The sequence below is a fragment of the Tachysurus fulvidraco genome, chromosome 16 (assembly GCF_022655615.1).
Source record: "Tachysurus fulvidraco isolate hzauxx_2018 chromosome 16, HZAU_PFXX_2.0, whole genome shotgun sequence".
Lineage (NCBI taxonomy): Eukaryota > Metazoa > Chordata > Actinopteri > Siluriformes > Bagridae > Tachysurus > Tachysurus fulvidraco.
Genome location: NC_062533.1, coordinates 1900779 through 1921298, shown reverse-complemented (window position 1 = coordinate 1921298; position 20520 = coordinate 1900779). Strand labels below are relative to the sequence as shown.

The 20520-nt window shown below is 38.3% G+C and overlaps 1 protein-coding gene across 4 annotated transcripts; it reads right to left on the bottom strand.

The window, feature by feature from the left end:
• Nucleotides 1-32: 32 nt before the first annotated feature.
• fam102bb (family with sequence similarity 102 member Bb) lies at nucleotides 33-20515 on the bottom strand. 4 transcript variants are annotated; one of them, XM_047801314.1, is made up of 11 exons: nucleotides 20382-20515; nucleotides 15614-15734; nucleotides 15479-15508; nucleotides 11265-11381; nucleotides 9873-9919; nucleotides 7828-7931; nucleotides 5743-5838; nucleotides 4327-4549; nucleotides 3285-3517; nucleotides 3117-3186; nucleotides 33-1982 (listed from the first exon to the last, which is right to left on the bottom strand). In XM_047801314.1, the coding sequence occupies exons 1-11, from the start codon at nucleotides 20513-20515 to the stop codon at nucleotides 1940-1942; spliced, it is 1218 nt and encodes a 405-aa protein (XP_047657270.1). In that variant the 3' UTR covers nucleotides 33-1939. The 4 variants fall into 4 exon arrangements, with proteins under 4 accessions (XP_047657270.1, XP_027010166.1, XP_047657271.1 ...); XM_027154365.2 differs by having other exon boundaries at nucleotides 3285-3421; XM_047801315.1 differs by having other exon boundaries at nucleotides 5743-5835.
• Nucleotides 20516-20520: the final 5 nt, after the last annotated feature.

Below are 20520 nucleotides of genomic sequence, written 5' to 3'. Positions count from 1 at the left end.
TTCCTCTGAAAATCGACTCTGAAATCTTGCTGTCAGGTTTATTGTGTTTATTTAACAGTGTGCGGTACACATGATCAGCATTGGTTAAAAAGAGTTGAACATCACAATAGCAATGCGAACAGTAAAAAGCATAGTCACTGTTACATCATGACAAGTACAGTAGTGTAGTACAAGGAGCAAAAGCTTCACAGAAGAGATAAAAAAAAACAAAACACCATGGTGTTTACTACAACACAAGGTACCTACACACAATGTCAACTAGTCAAATATATAGGATTTCTGATATTGAACACTGTAAGGATATAACACATGAAACACTGCTCTTTGGAAATGTGTTAGAAAACACAATACTGATGTTTTGCAGTGGTGTTTAACCCATGACAACACTGATATTACATCATATCAGACGCAGCATAATCGGTTATTACAGGCATTTATACACTAGAGATATTTAATGCACCCATTCCCTGTATCTCTACATAGCTAGTCCTGCTTCAGAACACATACACAGAAGTGGGCTCACTTTGTAAAACATATGGCTTTAATATGACACAAATAAAACCGCAGAGAACCTGGAACATGTTTACACCAGCAGACAGACAATCAGAATAAGCACATTAAAATAAGTAGGCAACAATACATCAGGGTAGACATCTGATATGCACAAAACTGGTAGACATTCATATGAATTTTGTAGCATTTCTGATATAAAAAATTAAAACCACAATAGCAGTAAATGTACATAGTACAAGTTAAGCAAAAGATGCTCACATCAGACTACATTTCTCTAGCACCTCAAATAAAATTTAACCTATATAAACTGCTTTCACAGAGGCAAAGACTATAAGTCACTATAATAAAATATTGAATTTCTTTCCTTCGGTTTTCTGTCATATCTCAGCTCTCACTTCTTAATAAAAAAGGATCAGCGTAGTCATAATGTGAACAAGGTGCAATTATGAATGATCAAACTGCCTGATTACACAGTACAGTTTTTGTAATGGCAGTGTCTGAGAAATTTGACTTTGGCCCCATTTATGCTATGCTGAAGGAGTGAGACAATACTTGAAAAGGCTGTACAGCCAAATGTACAGACAAACTATTGTTAGATTCAAACTGAACTCCACAAAAAAAAAACAACAACCAAAAACAACATAGCAGCTGAAAATAAACCATGACTGACAAACTAAAAAGATGATTTAATGCTCAAATCTGACAGAAATACAACATACAAGGGTTGACAGCTATTCTATCTATTCAAATATTAAGTGCTATCAGAATTTATTACTCATTTATATAAATGTAAAGTTGATGCTTGTTCAGTAAGTAACAATTCTCTTCTCTAAAGTCAGACCCAATGCCAGATAGTTGGTTCGGTTTCCCTTATAGTGTAATAAGATCAGCAAAAGGAAGCACTACACATTGATGTGACCTTCTAGAATGCTGCAACGCTGCATCCAAAATCCCCCCCCCCCCACACACACACTCTCTCACACACACACACTCGCACACTCAACTAATGCATGACTCATCTGAATATGCCCATATGTTAAAAATTTTAAATAATGAAACCTTCACCCCTGAATAGATCCAAATGATGAGCTTAATATCCTCAATACGAAGCTGACAAAAGCCTGGAACAAAACTGCCAACCAAGCAAAACACAGAGGATTGTTTCCTGTTACAACATGTAAGACCAGTTTCCCTCCTTTGTTGAATGTTTTATAGGCAAGTCAAAGAGGGAAGCAGGGAGTTTCGGGATTGAAAAGTTAGGTTACCCCAGGACTCAAAGGAGCCAATGCACCTTTGAAAATCCTCACCAACTCCACCAGCAGTGAATGGATGTTAAAATCACACTACTGGAAAGAAGGGGTTTGAAGGGCCCTCCCTCTCTTCATGACTTTGGTCGTGGCCCCTCTTTACATGGCACCTTTCAGCTCTAGCGCTTGATCACCACTTGCTCATAGGCACCAGCACCAACCCTGCAACACACAAAAAGTAAACATCAGAATTAAAGGTCTTAAATGATGTCATGTAGCTTGTATCAGCCCAGATTGCAGACATGTTCAAATGAACTGCGATTATGAGATTATACTTTGTGTTCACATACAGTGTACACACCCCTGTGTACACACCCCTGTGTACACACCCCTGTGTACAAACCCCTGTGTACACACCCCTGTGTACACACCCCTGTGTACACACCCCTGTGTACAAACCCCTGTGTACAAACCCCTGTGTACACACCCCTGGTAAAACTGTTTGTAAAAAGATAAAATCAAGATATAATTTCTGACCTTTTTCTACCTTTAAAATGAAATGGCAATAAAAAACTCAAACAGAATAGACTCAAATGTGGTGAATAGGGCTGGGCAATATGGCTGAAAACAGACTTATAATATCCAAAAAACTGTCATACTGGCGAGCTGATTTTTCCTCTTTTATTTACAATTTCCTCGCTCGCTGCAGCGCTCATTTGTGAATATGTGGCCAACTTCCTGCTCCTTCAGTTCTCTCCAGCGCTGGAAAGCTGATCCTATATTAACACGTCCTACTTCTTGTCCTTATCGTAAGTCTTTCTTCTCTTTCTTTCTTTATTTTTATCCTCCATGTCAATGTTAAAACCGCTTTCTGCTAACGTCACACACGCGCACTGAACGCTCTCTCCGCCCATATCGACAAGACCCGCCCCTTTCTGCTCATTGGCTACACGTTTGTTTTGTTTTTTGTTTAATTTTTTCGTTCTGACTCATTTTCTGAAGCATTTCTCAAACATCGGAGACCTCACCTTTAAAAGAACGGTAATAAAAATTACATTTCCTTTTTTTCCAAAAACAACAACAAAAAAAACGTTTTATGTTTTAACCAAACACATTTTTTATTGATATCGATCAAGTGTCTATCACGATTATCATTTTATCACCCAGCCCTAGTGGTGAAATATTTACAATAACAACATTAAAGGACATTGAAGAGCTAAACAATCTGTTTACATTTCACTTGCCTTTTTAGGCATTTATGTCCACTGTTTAGAGAAATCCAATTTAGAGAGTGTTTACATTTTTATGTTAGAAGATATGTGGAACACTTCACAAATCTGAATTCTATATTTTTACCTTGCTGGTAGATGATGACTGCCAAGTGCTGTGCTTCCTCCAGGACCCACAAATAAACGAAGACCCTCCTCTAAAACACAATATTAAATGTTGATGCATTTCTTCATCACCAGAGGTCTGATGTAGCAAAACTGAACAGTCTGGTAAGAATCAGTATTTGCAAGTTACCTTCATTGCTTGAGTCAAACATGCCAGGAGTAAAGTCTTGGCTCTGCAGGATTTTCTCTACCACATCATCAGCATCAACTCTTGTGGCATCCACCCGTTTCATCTGAGATTCCATCGAGTCTTGCTTCATTGGGTGCCTGCAGAAGAGGGATGCAATCAGTGATGACTTTGAAACCATCAGCACTAGACTGGGATTGAATGGCATCACCAGAAAAAACCTGTAATCTTGACACCTGGGACAAAATGACACATTTTCAGATTAGATTTAGATTTTCAGGGCTCCATCATACTCTTAAACTGCTTATAATCTCCTGCACTTTTTGACTATGTAGTATATTGTTAGAAAAGGGAATTATTTGTAATAGAACCCAGATGGGGATGGGTTCCCTTCTGAGGGAGTTTCCCTTCTTGCCACCATCGCATAATTGCATCATTAGTGTTAACTTTATAAAGTTAAAATTTATATTTCTGTAAAGCTACTTTGTGAGTTAAGTGTTATACTACGTTAACAATACAATTAAATTTGAGTTTCCAAAGTAAAGTATTTCCAATGCAGTTAAAGTTATTAAAGTGTTCCCCTGTGTATTGAAGGTGAAATTAATTAATACAAATCTGCTCAAAGTGCAGACAGTTTTAATTTAAAGGTATTTGCACCCAAATTGGCTAAATCATATTAGAATCACAGCACATGTGGTCTGGATACAATGATTGCAATGGCCAAGTATTAAAAATGACAGTAGCTGGACAAACTAACAATCATTCCACCTTTTTACCTCATTTATCTGAATCCACATAAAATAGTTACACAGCAAAGGATGCGAATGAAAATCAAATCTGTTTTACACACACACACACACACACACACACACACACACACACACACACACACACACACACACACACACACACACACACAAAATATATGTGTGTGTAAACTCTGCTGATAATCAGGGAGCCCTTCACAATCTATCAGAATTAAATCAAGTTCGTTGTTCAAATCTATTACAGACTAGTATAACTTTAATGTGGTGGCATGTCTGACCTGTTAGAAGTTCTGTCTGGTGTAGCAGGGTTTACTGACGGGGAGTTACAGGCTCCAAGGGTGGTGGTAGCAGCAGCAGCAGCAGCAGGTGCTGTAGAGCTCGGACTCTCCTCACTGGGCTCAGGGATGCTAGCAATGCCTGTGGATGCACTACCAATGGATGTGTTCCTTTTATGGGTGAACTCGGATAGGCTGGAGGAGCGTGAGTGACTCGTGCTATAGCCTGGAAAGAGAGACATAACACACACCTTTGCAAACCTTCAGTTTCTCAAACATTTCCATATCTGTAAATCTTCACCTACAAACCAGGTGACATCTTAAAAAAAGGCTAAATTTATTAATACATGAGGATTAACACCATAGCTGACACCACTGCTAATATAACACTAATGTGTCTTCTGATCTGTCTTAAATTACTGTGGAGATGTACTTTGCCATGAGCAACTGCACATTTGCTGAGACCAAAACCTAAGTATAACAGACAAATGGGTGGCAACCTGTTAGAAGTGGCAGTTCTATTAAGGCAAGTAGCCAGGTAGATAAATACAAAGTATTCAGTGGTCCAAAAAAATCCAATCTATCCATCCATCTATCTACCGACCTCATCCATCTTTACATACTCATCTCCCTCTGATGCTGCATATAGAGGTATTTTCCAGACAATTTTCACAGGGAATTGCAAGTTGTAGAAGAAGTCCTAGAGGGGACAGACTCCTTGATGGAACCCATCATCATCATCTGGGTGACACTGGAAATTGTGAAAAATAATTTCCCTTCTATAACTGTGTACTATATCCTCAAAACATGCAGTTGTGTAACCAGTAAATTCATTCTAGATTTAACATGAATTTATTTGTTTTAACATCTTGCCATGAACTGTTCACTGATGGTGAATCGAGTGGTACTATCTACAACAATCCCCTGTATCTCCAGACTGTCCATGTGGACATCCTCAGCAGCAAAAAATAACAATAAAAATAGCCAGAGCTCCATTTGTCATTTCACATCCACACTTGTATTATGCACTTTTTGGCATACTTCAGGAAAGACAGCTGACTGTGAATTTGTATTAGATTAGAGAGATTTCTCAGCATCAGTGTGCCTTCTCTTGTCAGTAAGCACCACAGTAGACCGTGTTATCAAATCAACTGCATAATCAGGGACATTTGATCTCACCACATGTTGTTCAAGTACATTTCAGAATAGTATTAGTGATGACTGAAGACATCATAAGGACAGACTAGACACACAAACACACAGATCACATTTTGGAGGAGAAACTTTTACTCACACAAATATGCATTTTAACATATTAATCCCAAACCATTTATTAAGAGTAAATAAAGTTAGCAAGCAACATACAGAGGTTCAAAATCATCAAATTGAGAAAGAACAGAAACAGAAGAGAGCACTCACCTGATACTTTAGACTGCTGACTAGCATAGCTGGAGGTTCGGGAATGACCACACACACCCAGCTCCTCTGGCAGAGAGCCACACATCCCTGTGGCTTCTGTAGGCAAATGGGACATTTTTTAGACAAGAAATACTGGACACTATGGCATACACATCCATACTGTAAATGTAATGCTAAATTCTGTTCAGTGGCAGTCCACCTGACAGGTTTATTAGTGCTAAAGGTAGCAGACTACTTTAAGCTGAGCTATATAATGTGAGCAGACCCTTGTGGCAGAAGAGCCTAATAACTGGAACAAACACAATATACTGATTGTTCATCTCCCTCGATCAGGATACTAAATTAAATACATCTTTTCCCCTTCCTTAAAGATATTTTTAAAGTAGATTGTGTAATGCTGGGTCTAAGGTGTAAATATTACGACACTGTTTACATTTCAAAACCACTTCCCACTGTTTGCTCGTCATCACATTTCTCCTTTACATAACATATGAGTTTTGATTTAAAAGCAAAAAGGGGTAATTAGTTTTCAGTGCATTCTCTGTAATAACTCTGTAAACACATGAATGCTTTGATTATAACAGCCCAACTAAGCTGACATAAGCTTGGGTGAAGGATGGCGGAAACGGGTTGTAAAAAGGAAGGAAAGACCTAGTCTAATTATATGAATACCCATTAACAACTTCTCAATTCTTTTTGAAAAAGTTTTTAATGTCTTTTAGTGGTTGTCCTGTACTAAAACCTCAAAATGACATTAAAAATACAAATTGCACAGTTTGGCTACATGACTCTTTCATGCCAGCTTTTCCTGTTCCTCATTTCCTTCCATTTTTCTGCTGTTTTATTGTCAGTAACATAGCTATAGCTACGGAGCTAAAATATGAGTACAGTCTTACATTTACATTTTGCTATATGAAAGATCTATATTTTGCTTTGAAAGATCTATACAAATACCAGATAAATAAACCTTTACTAAACTGCAGCTATTTTCAAATTTCTTCTTTAATGAATTTTTCTTTCAAGCGCTGTTTTTCACGGTTCTGCTGACATAAGACAGCTGATCTGACCACCACTTTAACTTCTTTTGTTGTGTGTGCTTGTTCACAGAGGGTGTGAGGTACTGTGATATAAGCAGGGGCGGTTCTAGGGTTTCATCTTCAGGGGTTTTAGCCCTCAGTGAGAATTTAAAACAAGAAGCCAAAAGTTATGGTATTATTTAAATGGCAAAATTGGACACAGTCTTGAATCAAATCAGCATTCTCTACTAACAGTGTGTCCAATGAATGCAGTCATTAATAAAAATATTCACAAGACAAAGACCAAATCGATGTTATTTTTATTTAGTATTGAATGGATTGTTTACATTAATATTTTGTTTGTGCTACAACTCTGGTAATAAGAATACTGACATGTCACCGCTTCTGGTTGCCGTCTTTGAGGCTTTCCGCCGACTAACGTTATATAAACGCCTCCAGCTCTGACTGACGTGCACAGCGTACCTGTGCTTCTCCGTACAGATAAAGCAGACAGCTGATGACGTACTTTTGAAAGACTACAACGCACGCGCGTTGGATAAACTGATAAATAATTTTCTCCTGACTGTGACTTTCCCGCTGTTAAGCAATTCATTTCTGTCTTTGAAATGTCACAGATAAAGTCTGAGTTGTTATTGGCTCAAATTAAATAAAAGAGCATCAGGCAACTTTTAATTGTACCACAGAATACCACTGAACTGACGGCAGTGACTCTAAAGCTCACTTGCAACACGTACCAACCCCTAGCTCTTTCTGCATGGATCACAGCATGTCTGGCAGACAGCTCATCATGAATGGTATCTCATCAGCTGAAACTAAATCCCAGCTAAACTGAGCTGCTCTGGAGATGTATTCAGGCATCAAGAGCCTGTGACCTCCCTGGTCAACTCAGCTCTCACCACCTGACACTGCACATTTGACCCTCTGCCACTTTGACCCCCTGCCGTACATAATTGTTGCATTGTTGTGATTCAGACAATAGAGCAAATGCTCTTTTTATGTGCCAGTCAGAATTTTTCTTCGGTCTTATCAATCAGAAGAACCGACATACCCGAGAGCCCCAAGAAGGGTTTCTGGGTGTCTCCACCTCTTCGCTCTTCCAGCAGACTCTCTCCATCCCCCTGGATCCCAATCACTGTCGCTGTGGATGGAGGTCTTATATGGAGACAGAGGACATGTTAAGAATCTACAAATCCCATATACACATGTACATATGCTAAACACATACATATAAACAAAATCAATCTACAAAAGTACAGTGTGTGTGTTTGTGTGTGCTTGAGCTAAACCTATTGAAAACAAAATGTAAAGAAAAGCGAAAAGGACTGTCTAACTTATCCTAAACAAGGTCACTTGATTTACAAGTGGGAAACTCATTCTCTCTTCTTTCATTTCATTTAATTACTTTATACCAAAAACAAGGTTTGTGTGCTAATATTTTGATATTAATATTCTGCAGTAGGCAGATGAAACTCTCTCATTCATCTGCCTACTGCAATCTAGTGCACTGTGTCAAATTGCATACTTGTGTATTATTATTGGCCGTGTCGAATTTTTCAAAAATCTTTCAAGTTACTTTCAAACCTAGAGAAAAATCTTTTACATACCATGTTCTAGATTTTTGAATATTTCTGAATGTATGTTGAGTGAATGAGTGTGAGTTTTAGATTTGAGATGCAGCCCATAACAATCAAGAAGACTGCGAGAAATTTTAAGATGTTTTAGATAGAGCTGGTCTAAATGTGTCTAAAACATCTGTGCATACAATGAATTAACCTTTTACAGCTCATACAAATCTGACAAAACAGAATGTTTCAGCTCTTACGTGATGTCTAGTGGATGTTGCTTTTATATCTTGTGGATGTACTTAAGATTGCTGTGTTGTGAACAATAATTAAACTCCTAAAACAACCCCTTGTGTAGTTATGAAAAAAATAAATCATGTAAATCAGCAAAAAAAAAGAAATCATCATATAAACCAGGCTGTTCTGATTCACTCTGGGTAATATCACACCACCACAGCCAACAAACAGCATAACATATCCCAGTAGTCTGGCAAGTAATATGCCTTCAGTTTTTTAGTCGCTTATGTATGTCTGTATGTATGTATGTCACTGTGTGTTACGTTTACTTGTGTGTGCATACATTTCAGTATTCATTATTCCCAAAACTTAATAAATATTACAGGAATGTATACAAACTCCAGAGTTCTTTGATAACTTCTCAACCTCCCAGTGATTGTAAAAGTCAAATGTAAATTTTAGGACAACATATCAAATACAGTAAGATATAAGACAAGAGCTTCTCACGTTTAGATCTAAATATATTTATCTGTTTACTCATTTGGGAAGCTTGTGACATGGTACATCATGTGAACATCCAAATTAAGAACTGTCCTGTATGAAATCATTTGACATCTGACTATTTATAGTCTGTTCTATATAGAGCCCTGTATATGGGGCAGCAGTAATGAAGACATCAGACTGAATTCAGGCAAAGCTTACAAGTGACTGCACCAGAAACCCACTCATCATTGCTCCATGTAAAATAAAGTAATGTTACAAATATCCTAAAAAGAAAAACAGTAAATATACCCCTCAAAATAACCAAACTCAGATTTAAACTTGACTGTTAAACAAGAAAAAGTTAAACTTATTCAACAGATCATTAAATTCAAACTATTACACTCACTACAAGCCATCAGGCAGTCTATCAGGCAGTGGCTTCTTTGGGAAATATTTGACACATTAATGGTCTTGGCATTGTACCAGTGAACACAATTAAAGCAATGTTGAGCATTTGACAACAGACAATGCCTATTCTAAACATGTTGTGGGGGACATGTTGCATGGACAGCCAGCTCTCTGTAACGCTGCTGAGAGGAGACACTTTTATCCTAATCAACTTAATGATTTTATTAATAAAGATCATAATAAAGTGTTCAGCTCAGGAAAAAAATCCTCTTTTCCTTTTAGTAAGAATTCTAAATAAGTACAATAAATGAAGAATGTGCAGTTTATGATTCATTTTGTGTATTTCAAAAAGATGTTCCTAAAATGTCTTCTTGTATCTGGTCTAGGTTTGCAAAACACTCACGTTTTGAAACAAGGATCTCCAGACATAAGGTGAGTACAGATGATCACCTGAATAGTAAAAGAGCACACAAACAATTTAGAGAAAATTTCTAAGCATTTTGTGTTTTTAAAAGCACATCAAATCTCATGACACAAAAAAACAGGTATTTCTGGAAATACATTCGATAAATCACCCCTATTATGTTATTAATTTCTGTATCATGTAAGCACTGTGCATTTTGCAGAGTTCTGTTCACTTAAAACAAACAAACTCAAGTTACAATAAAAATCGAAAGCTAAATATTTTGTGTACATTATGTTTAAGTAAATTGTGTATCCCAGACAAATAGTGTGTCAAAAAGAGTCTGAGGTTGTCTGAATAGTTCTGATATTCTATTCTTAACTGATGTCTTTATTGGCCCACTGTCAGAACAGTAAGGTTAAGTGTTTTTTTACACCAATGGCATTTAGGATTCATTTCAAATGATTAATTAGACATTAGTTTGGAATTCTAGCTTTTATTTCATTCTTCTAAATGTGTTAAACAACCTGAACAATGCAGCTTTGGTGGTAAACCACCCAAATATTTTGGTGAGCAAAAGTTCCTATGCTCGGTTGTAAGTATCAGGTAATGAAAGCATTAATTCTGATCCATCATCTCATATTCATTTTTTCATCTCATGCTCAAATACAAGGGTTGGACAATGAAACAGAAACACCTGGTTTTAGACCACACTAAATTATTAGCCTCCTTTTGTGGCCAATACATAATTCATTTGCCTTGGGAATATCAGATACATTACCCTGGATACCATGGCTCTCTATACACCACAAAGATTTGCTGTCCTAATTCAACTATCACACTGTGAATTTAATTAATGGCCACCAGGCTACACATATATAGGTGTGAAACCTCTATTGGCCAGTGTTTCAGTTTCATTGTCTAGCAAAATGAAAAGTATTTTTCCTCATGCTCTCAGAGGCTTTTAAGTCCCTACCAAATACAGATGCACCTGAACTAATTTGGGATTTCAAAGCTCTGAAACATTATCTAAACGAGAGATTTTTTTATTGAAATACTCTCTCTCTCTCAAAAAATAATAAAATTATATATATATATATATTATAGCATGCGGATTAGAAAAGTTGCAAAAGTAGTACATGTAATCCAGTTGAAGTAAAATCTATACTGGCAGTATAGTATATAAGTAGTGGTACTTGTTTTTTGTTTTTTTTTGGAAACCTGCAATAATGTAAATGAATGTTTGTCTTTTGTGTTGCTCTAGTTAGAAACGTAATGTGTTGTAACATGAAAGACATGACTGCATGCATTATGTAATAGCAAATTTTAAACAAAATATTAATAAAACACATGTATGTATAAATATTAATCTGGATGTTTTGTGGCCTGTACCTTGAGAATAGAATTGTCCTGCCTGGTGTTCTTGGTGTCATAGCCCTCCAGTAAACAGCGGCGTGTCGTTCTCCCAGATCCTGCAAACTCAGCCAGGTTCAGATCAGCAAAGCCCAGCTGAGATCACACAACAAGGAATGAGCTAGTTTAGAATAACATTTTGAAATGCAAATCGAAATAATAGGACTCTGTAGATGTTGTGGCACAGCTCTGGTATCAGGCATTTTTGTCCCTGCTGTGTTTGGCAAAACCAAAAATGATCTCATTATTGTCAGAATCGAGTCCATGTTTACATAAGTACAGTATAAATGCAGATTGTTCACTCAGTGGGCACTTTAATAGGAACACCTGTATCCTGTGTTTCTCTGGAGCTGTTCTGTGGGTAGAAATGCCTTGAAATTTATGCATCATTTTATTCACTATTGCCAAATCACTGGCTTGAATGAATGAGCATAATAAGGTGGCATGTGGAAAAGAAAATGTGTGTGTATGTACAGTGGTGTGAAAAAGTGTTGGCCCCTTCCTGATTTTTGTTATTTTTTTGCATGTTTGTTACACTTTAAATGTTTCAGATCATCAAACAAATTTAAATACAAAGTTATACACAATAATATAAAAGATAACAACTAAACACAACATTTTAACGCAGCTTTCAAATGAAAACTTAATGTTTTAAGGGAAAACAAAATGCAAACCTACATGGCCGTGTGACATTCGGATGGTAGGGTCAGAATTTAGCGTCAACAACATGAAAGCATGGATCCATCCTGCCTTGTATCAATGGTTCAGACTGGTGGTGGTGGTGTAATGGTGTGGGGGATATTTCCTTGGCACACTTTGGGCATATTAGTACCAATTGAGCATCGTGTCAGTGCCACAGCCTACCTGAGTATTGTTGCTGACCATGTCCATGCCTTTATGACCACACTGTACCCATCTTCTGATAGTTACTTCCAGCAGGATAACGCGCCATGTCATAAAACGCAAATCATCTCAGACTGGTTTCTTGAACATGAGAATGAGTTAACTGTACTCAAATGGCCTCCACAGTCACCAGATCTCAGTCCAATAGAGAGTGGGATGTGGTGGAACGGGCGATTCGCATCATGGATGTGCAGCTGACAAATCTGCAGAATTGCTATCATGTCAATATGGACCAAAATCTCTGAGGAATGTTTCCTGTACCTTGTTGAATCTATGCAACGAAGGATTAAGGCAGTTCTGAAGGCAAAAGGGGGTCCAACCCGGTACTAGTAAGGTGTACCTAATAAAGTGGCCGGTGAGTGTGTGTGTGTACACACACACACACAAACGTGTACTTCTTTTCCTTAAAAAGCTCCCGGGTTGCCTTTGCAGTGTGTTTTGGCTCATTGTCCATCTGTACTGTGAAATGCCATCCAATCAACTTTGCTGCATTTGGCTTACTCTGGGCAGACAGTATATTCCTATACACTTCAGAATTTATCCAGCTACTTCTGTCACATCATCAATTAACACCAGTGACCCAGTGCCACTTGGAAGCCATGCATGCTCATGCCATTACACTGCCTCCACTGAACTATCTGTATTTGCTCTCGTGAAGTCTTTTCTTGATTGTAGACTTTGACAAAGACACGTCTACCTCCAGAGAGTGTCCTTCACTTGGCTGGATGTTGTGAATGGGTTTTGCTTTACCATGGAGAGGATCCTGCGATCATCTACTACTGTTGTCTTCCGTGGACGGCCAGGCCTTTTTATGTTGCTGAGCTCACTGTTGCATTCTTTTTTTCTCAGAACGTACTAAACTGTTGATCAGGACACTCCTAATGTTCCTGCTATCTCTCTGATAGATTTGTTTTGTTTTTGAAGCCTAATTATAGCCTGTTTGACTTGCATGGAGAGCTCCTTAGGTTCACAGCAACAGACTCCAAGTGCAAATACCACACGTAGAATCAACTCCAGACCTTTTACCTGCTTTAGATTAAATTGTCCAATTACTTTTGGTCCCTTGAAAAAGGGGGGTGGCTACTCTCAAAAGCTGTAATGCCTAAACCCGTCCTCCAATTTGGATTTAAATACCCTCAAATTAAACCAAAGAGACTGCACTTTCAGCCCACTATATGTATACAACTATAGCTTGAATACGTACCTAAAAGAAAACAAAAACTTTGCATTTGTCCAAATATATTTGACCTAAGAGTGTGTCTGAGGACTGAGGTGCCCTTGAGCAAGGAACTGAATCCCCCAACTGCTCCCCGGGCACCGCAGCATAAATGGCTGCCCACTGCTCTGGGTGTGTGTTCATTGCTGTGTGTGTGTGTTCACTGCTGTGTGTGTGTGTTCACTGCTGTGTGTTCACTGCTGTGTGTGTGTGTTCACTGCTGTGTGTATGCACTTTGGATGTGTCAAATGCAGAAAACGAATTCTGAGTATGGGTCACCGTACTTAGCTGTATGTCACGTCACGTATATATATACATAGACACACACACAGAGTTTTATATATATATATATATATGTATGTATGTGTGTGTGTGTGTGTGTGTGTGTGTGTATATATATATATAATCTTTTCATGCCTTGATTTTTAATTATTTAATTACATCAGAAAGGTCAGACTCAAAAGTCTTGTCACTTAACAGAAATAATGTACAGTACAGAACATAAAGTCATGGTGCAGTGGAAAAAGAATTAATATTGTGTATGACTCCCATGGGCTTGGAGGACTGCATCCATGCGTCTCGGCAATGACTCACTCAAGAATGCTTTCTTTGCTATTTCAGATGACTTTATTAATAAGTTATTTATTAATAAAGTCATCTGAAATAGCAAAGAAAGCATTCTTGCAGGACTCCCAGGCAGGACAATCTCATCAAGATTCTTTGGTTTCATCCTCTATGCCTCCTCCTTCATCTTACCCCAGACATGCTCAATAATGTTCCTGTCTGGTGACTGGGCTGGCCAATCCTGGAGCACCTTGACCTTCTTTGCTTTCAGGAACTTTGATTTGGAGGCTGAAGTATGAGAAGGATCGCCATCCTTCTGAAGAATTTGCCCTCTCCTGTGGTATGTAATGGGCAGTAAGAATGTGTTGATACCTCAGGCTGTTGATATTGCCATCCACTCTGCATCTCTCGCACGCCCCATACTGAATATAACCCCAAACCATGATTTTTTCCTCCACCGAACTTGGTTCCAATAGGTCGTCTGCAGTAATTGCAACGATTGGGATGCAGTTCAATAGATAATTCATCGTAAAAATCAACCTTCTGCCACTTTTCCACAGTCCATCCTTCCTGCAAGCTGAGGCCCTTGGCAAATGCAACACCATTTTAGTAGTTGTCTTCTGTTTAATGCTGGTGACCAGTTGTTATGTAGCTCTGCTGTGTAAAAAATGGCTGGCCATGAGGGTAGGACTGAAGTCACATGTCACACGTATGAATCCCCTTAAACATCACACAGCTGAAAGAATTCTGCATTGAAGAGTGGGGGAAACTTTTTTCACATTATATACATTTTCACACACTATATATATATATAAAGAAGTTCCTGACCCCTGCTATAGCATTTCTGTCAACTCAGACCTTTCTGGTCATTCTCGTCTTATCTCTGTCAATTAGATCATTCAGCCTGCAGATCCTCTGCTTACAGGGTGTTGTGATTTTTTTTTGTTTTTTTTTACTTTTTGAAAAATTCTTTGTAAACTCTAGTGACTATGGAGTGTTGTTTAGAGTCTTTGTGAAAATCCCAGGTAATTTTGAAAATACTTACAAACCTCCAACCCCAGAACTATAACATTTACTACAGTAACTGAGATCATATTTTCCACTATATATTTTCTAATGATTTTTGTCTGAATTTGAACATTAACTAAAGTTCCTGACCTGTATTTCCATGACTTGTTGCATTGCAATTTTGACATATGATTGGCTGATTAGATAACTACATGAAAATGCAGGTGTACAGGTGTTCCTACTAAAGTAGAAAGAGAGTGTAAATCCTACAGAAAACCTGTGGAATTACACAGCAGCCCCCTCACAGTTCAATACATCTGAAGCATTTTCCCACTTTGGGGCAGTATTATAAAACAAATAAAATTATTAATAAGTGGCACAATTTGGGCTTCAATCTCTCAATGAAGAATGGAGTGTATGATAATTATGGCCTAAAATCAACCCCATCACTTCCACCCCACCTCCATCACTTCCACCCCACCTCCAAGTTCAAGTCATTTACCTTTGCATAAGTCTTTCCACCTTTCAGTTCCTGTAAGGCAAGAAGTCAAATAATTTAGAATTTTTATCATTCCAGCATTTTTATCTTTAACAACCTTTAACTGTTAGGTTTGTTTGTGTAAGGGTGAAATTGTACCTTTCTGACAGAAACACGGCATATGCAAGGATCAAGAACTCCTGTTCCAGCACTGGCGCTCATTTTACATAGAAATGAGAAACTTGCTCTCCAGCGCACACAGTTTGCCTGGACCGTTTCTCTATAAAACATACACACTATTGTCAGACATGAGTAGCTTCAAAGGAAAAACATCATCAGGATTGTGGCTCTCATACCATACACAGATACACACAGGCTGAACCATATCCAAATGCTGTAATGACCACACATTTATACCCCTTTACCACCAAAAAGAACCGGGTGCTGGTTCAGAGCTAGCACTGGTGCTGGTTCAAAGTTGGTTCGTGAACCTTCTAAGAACCGGTTTGCCTTTCCTTTGGCTAGAGAGCATCACAGAGCCGAGTCGGACGTCACTGAATATCTGTCAGTTATGCAACAACTTTAGCGCAGCAGCAGCGACAAACACAAAAACAACAACAATGGCGGATGTTGCTTTACTGTTAATGCTCATGGCTTTGTGAACCTACATTAACACCCTAACGTGGCGAATGCAACGTGTACGTGCAGCTCCATGTAATCTGTATAAATGGAGGTTGTAATCGAGAAAGTACATAACATTATTTTATATTTAACACAGAAAAAATGAATTGATCATATTGTGGTAAAGTAAAAGTGTATTAAACATTAGTATACATAAGGTACATGAATATCAAATGCGCTAACAGTAGCCCCACTTGCCCCTAACGCAAGCGGTTCTTAAGTCTAGACCAGCAACGTTTTGGTGCTACATAAGAACCACTTTTCCTGGTTCAGTGCCAGTGCTTTGGCTGTCGAAACAGAAAGAACTGGTTCTAAATTAGGTTCCGAACCAGCACTCAAACTGCCTCGGTGGAAAAGGGGCATTAGTGAGATGATATAATTTGGGGTACACTGTTTACTGTTGTCCTCTTGTGCTTTAATAAGCCTTGGAGGAGTTAAATATAACTTCTGATTAAATGTAAATGACAGCCAAACTGAAATTTTGATTAGAGACAGTTTGAGTTATCCCAACCTTGTCATGAAGATAATAATTTAAGATACTTTATTAAAGTATGGATTCAAAGGCAATACCAAAGGCAAAATCTCTATTTCTTTATGAAGATGTTCTGGAACTATCATGCTACTTAATCATTCAGAGAGCAGCTCAAAATCAGTTACAGCAGACTCGCTTACGTGTAATCATGTACACTTACATGGAGATCATGGTATTTAATGTCAGCTTGAAAATGTTAACTTGGGTAGTTTTATGATACAATAAAATGACAGAGCAGCTTATCTAGACTAATGCACATACCTGCACTTTATAATACTAATTTACAAAAGTTACTACTGAGACTCTTTGAGGCCCTATGACTTCCCTAATGTGAAGAAAACATACATAATAAAGAACAAGGAGAAATCAAGCTTTATGCAAGTCAATAAAAAGAAAAAACAAACTCATAAGATGAATAAAAATTTGCAAAACAGAAATAAAATAGCTTTGGATAAAATCATGGATTATCATCATTGATTAGATTGCACAGTCCTTATCCAGAATTGACCCATATATTTCTGGATATACTGCATCAGATAGGCAATGCTAAAATGTACAGGTAAAAATTGATTTGGACATATAATATTGCTGGACCTAGACAAAAAGAAGCAAACCCAGATCATAACGCTGCCCCCTGCCACCCCGCCCCTTCCCCTGCTTATACAGTAAGCACTAGGCATGAGAGGTACATCAATTCATCTGCACCCATATCTCTGGAACACTGTAAATCTCGACACAATAGGCCAAATGAGTTTTTCCCTTTTCTTCAGTCATTTTTACCCAGATTGTCCCAGAAAACTGAAGCCCTTCTCTCCAACTCACTAACAGTACAGGTTTTTGATTTTTACCATTTTAATGTTTAAGTGATTAAATGTTTAATCTCTGATCAGGATCATTCAGTAATTTTTTCTGACCACATTTCATTCTTGAAGATGATGGTTCACCACTATTCTTCTAGGTTTTAATAATACATTGGACATCTCTGCACCCAATAATATAATATATACAATAATAAAAATATTAATCACAAAAAAGGAATGCAACAGTTTGATGTCTGGGGGATTGAACCAGATATTGGAAGCAAGGGATATGCAACCAAATATTAAGAGTTACCTACTTCAATTTAGACTATATGTACAGATACATTTGCTCACCTAAATCTTGGGTTGTCTGCCATATTCAACACATCTAGTTATAAATATCAATAAATTAAAGCTAAAGCTCTACTCTATATTCTTATATCTTTTGGTCTCAAACCCAAAAACAAAAGAATTGCCCTTGCCACTCCAATACTCTGAGGGAACAAAATTAAAAACTGAGAAATATTTTTTTGCAAAAGCTCTGAGACTAAAATCCTCCTTTGCCTGTTCCCTTATTAGAAAATGAACACTTTCAACTGGACATTACATCTATTCACTGCATTTTGATAAGAAGAGAAAAGGGTTTCTGAATGGTCCTAGATGGTTTTTAATGGTTTCTCAGGCAAAGGTTACAGTATACACAAGACTACTAATTACACTACTAATTAAAAAAAATATTAAAACTGTATAATGAGTACACAGTGACAAATGAAAGAATTTTTGTTAAGTGGGTAGAAATGTGCAGAAATTAAAATTCTTCTTCGTTGTTCTCCAAAGGTTTAGCCTTTTGTTCTTGTTCTTTTGTTCATATTATAAACACAGGGCTCACAAGTATCACGCATTGAGAGTGACAGTCACTCATTTGGGTCTTTTGTCACGCTCTCCTGCCACACATCGTATTTCTCACACAGAAAAACGGACTATTTATCATATATTTAATAAGCCACAGCGCCCAAAACGTATCAGTCCGCAGCGCCGTCTCTATGGAAACGGGCAGGAATCAAGCGCGTCTCCCCTGGAGTTCTTAGTTGAGCCTGACACTTATCAGCCAATCAAAATAAAGAGGCTACACAACAGCCAATCGGAAAACAGCACTATTGTATCTGGGTAAGATTTAACACAACAACCAATGAAAAAAAGCAAATCCTGGAATTGTTCATCATCGTCCTCGTTCCCCCACAGAGAAAAGCCCTGGAGCTGCGAGCATCACTTTGAGCACAGAGTAAGTCATGATCTCCTGTTTAATGTTACAACTCATTCACAACGTGTTTAACACAAACAATGACATTGTGGCTGCTGTTAGAGACGTTTCCCAGATCATCAGCAGGAGTTTGTCATCAGTGTCTGTAACTTAGTCAACAGTTTTACAGCCTGGTCACTGACAACACCTGCTCAGGACATGTAGTCTAGGGCCAGTGGGTCTCAAACTGGGGGCCCTGAGATGGTGCCAGGGGGCCCCAGGTCACTGACAACACCTGCTCAGGACATGTAGTCTAGGGCCAGTGCTACTCAAACTGGTGGCCCTGAGATGGCTTTACGACATTTTATAAAATAATGAATTTATCACAAATTCTGTGTAATTAAATCTCAGAAAAATAAGGCTACTAACCAACAGCACTACATTGTATAATTTAATATGTGTAATAAATATTAAGTTTTGGAATGTTTTATGTCTTTTTTTTTCTGGGGGGTGGGGGGTACGCCAAAAAAGTTTGCGATCCACTGGTCTAGGCCTAGTCATATTTTTGTTATAAAATGATGACTGACATTTTGTCACATTAAACATCTCTCCAAATAGGCTTAATAATTGTATTAGCACTAAATACATTAAAGTGTATTGCATCGTTGATGTTATAGGTCATTGATATCCTGCCCATGGATGCATTAATTATTGCATGTCTTTCAAAGACGTCAACTAAAAGGCAACTAAGCATTCTCTCATTCACCATGAGAGGAAAGACCCCTAAAAAGGTCAGGTTGCAGGATGCTGGCCCAGAGAAGGTGGTGAAAAGGGTAGGTGTTTGGGTGGGGGTTGGAGATGTCACTCCTGCCTGTCTTCAAAACTTGAGAGCCCTGTAAACATGCATTAGTTTCTGTTTATATCTCCCTTTAGTGCCAAACTAAATTGGTAGTATTTTAAACAGCATGGAAGGACAGCCTCTTGATTTATAGAAAATCTCCTACTGCTTCTAGATCAACAAACGTCTCCACCCTTATAGAAAATAAACAAAAATACTCCATGATTCTTATTTCACACTGTTGCAACATTAACTAGGAATAATATAACCACAGAAACATGCACATAATCAATGCCTGCAATTGTAAAAGTGTGATTAAAGTGATTTCGTTAGCTGTGCATAATATGACAGAGTAAACAAAATACAGGCTTTGGGGAGGTTTTCGTGTTCCGTGTCCCAGTCGCATGTAGAACGTCGGAAATTACGTCATTACAACTCGCAAATCCGCCGGGGACACAGCCGGGGACACAGCCGGGGACACAGCCGGGGACACAGCCGGGGACACAGCCGGGGACACAGCCGGGGACACAGCCGGGGACACAGCCGGGGACACAGCCGGGGACACAGCCGGGGTCTTCACTAATCAGACACCATCACACTCCTAAACACAGGGGCTTTTTTTTTATCAGTCACCGCACCAGGGCCTTTTATTTTGTGTAAGAATATTCTACATATTCACCGGGACCCAGGAGAGACCTGTTAATGTAAACCAGGACATTTATTTACAGGGCCAACAGGCAAAATAATCAGCGACATAACTGTGGAATTAACACTTTGTGTCTCAGCCCATGCGTGTAAAGAGATGAATGTAAACACAAACATGGAGAAGCCTTTACCGTGATGATTCTTCCGAAAAGCCTCCGTCCAGCAGGCGGATTTTACAGAATAGAACCCCGTTAACAAACGGCACAGAAGACAGCTCGTCCAGCTCAAAATCAACTTTAAACTTGAATTTCTTTTTCTTCATCATGATTA

Bases quoted from the DNA above. Each gene is read 5' to 3' on its own strand.
- fam102bb (XM_047801314.1), bottom strand. From the start codon at position 20,515: ATGATGAAGAAAAAGAAATTCAAGTTTAAAGTTGATTTTGAGCTGGAC. The intron at 11,382-15,478 runs GTAAATGACTTG...GTGTGATCTCAG, and splicing joins GTGGAAAGACTTATGCAAAG to CTGGGCTTTGCTGATCTGAA. The intron at 4,550-5,742 runs GTGAGTGCTCTC...CTCTCTTTCCAG, and splicing joins TCAGCAGTCTAAAGTATCAG to GCTATAGCACGAGTCACTCA.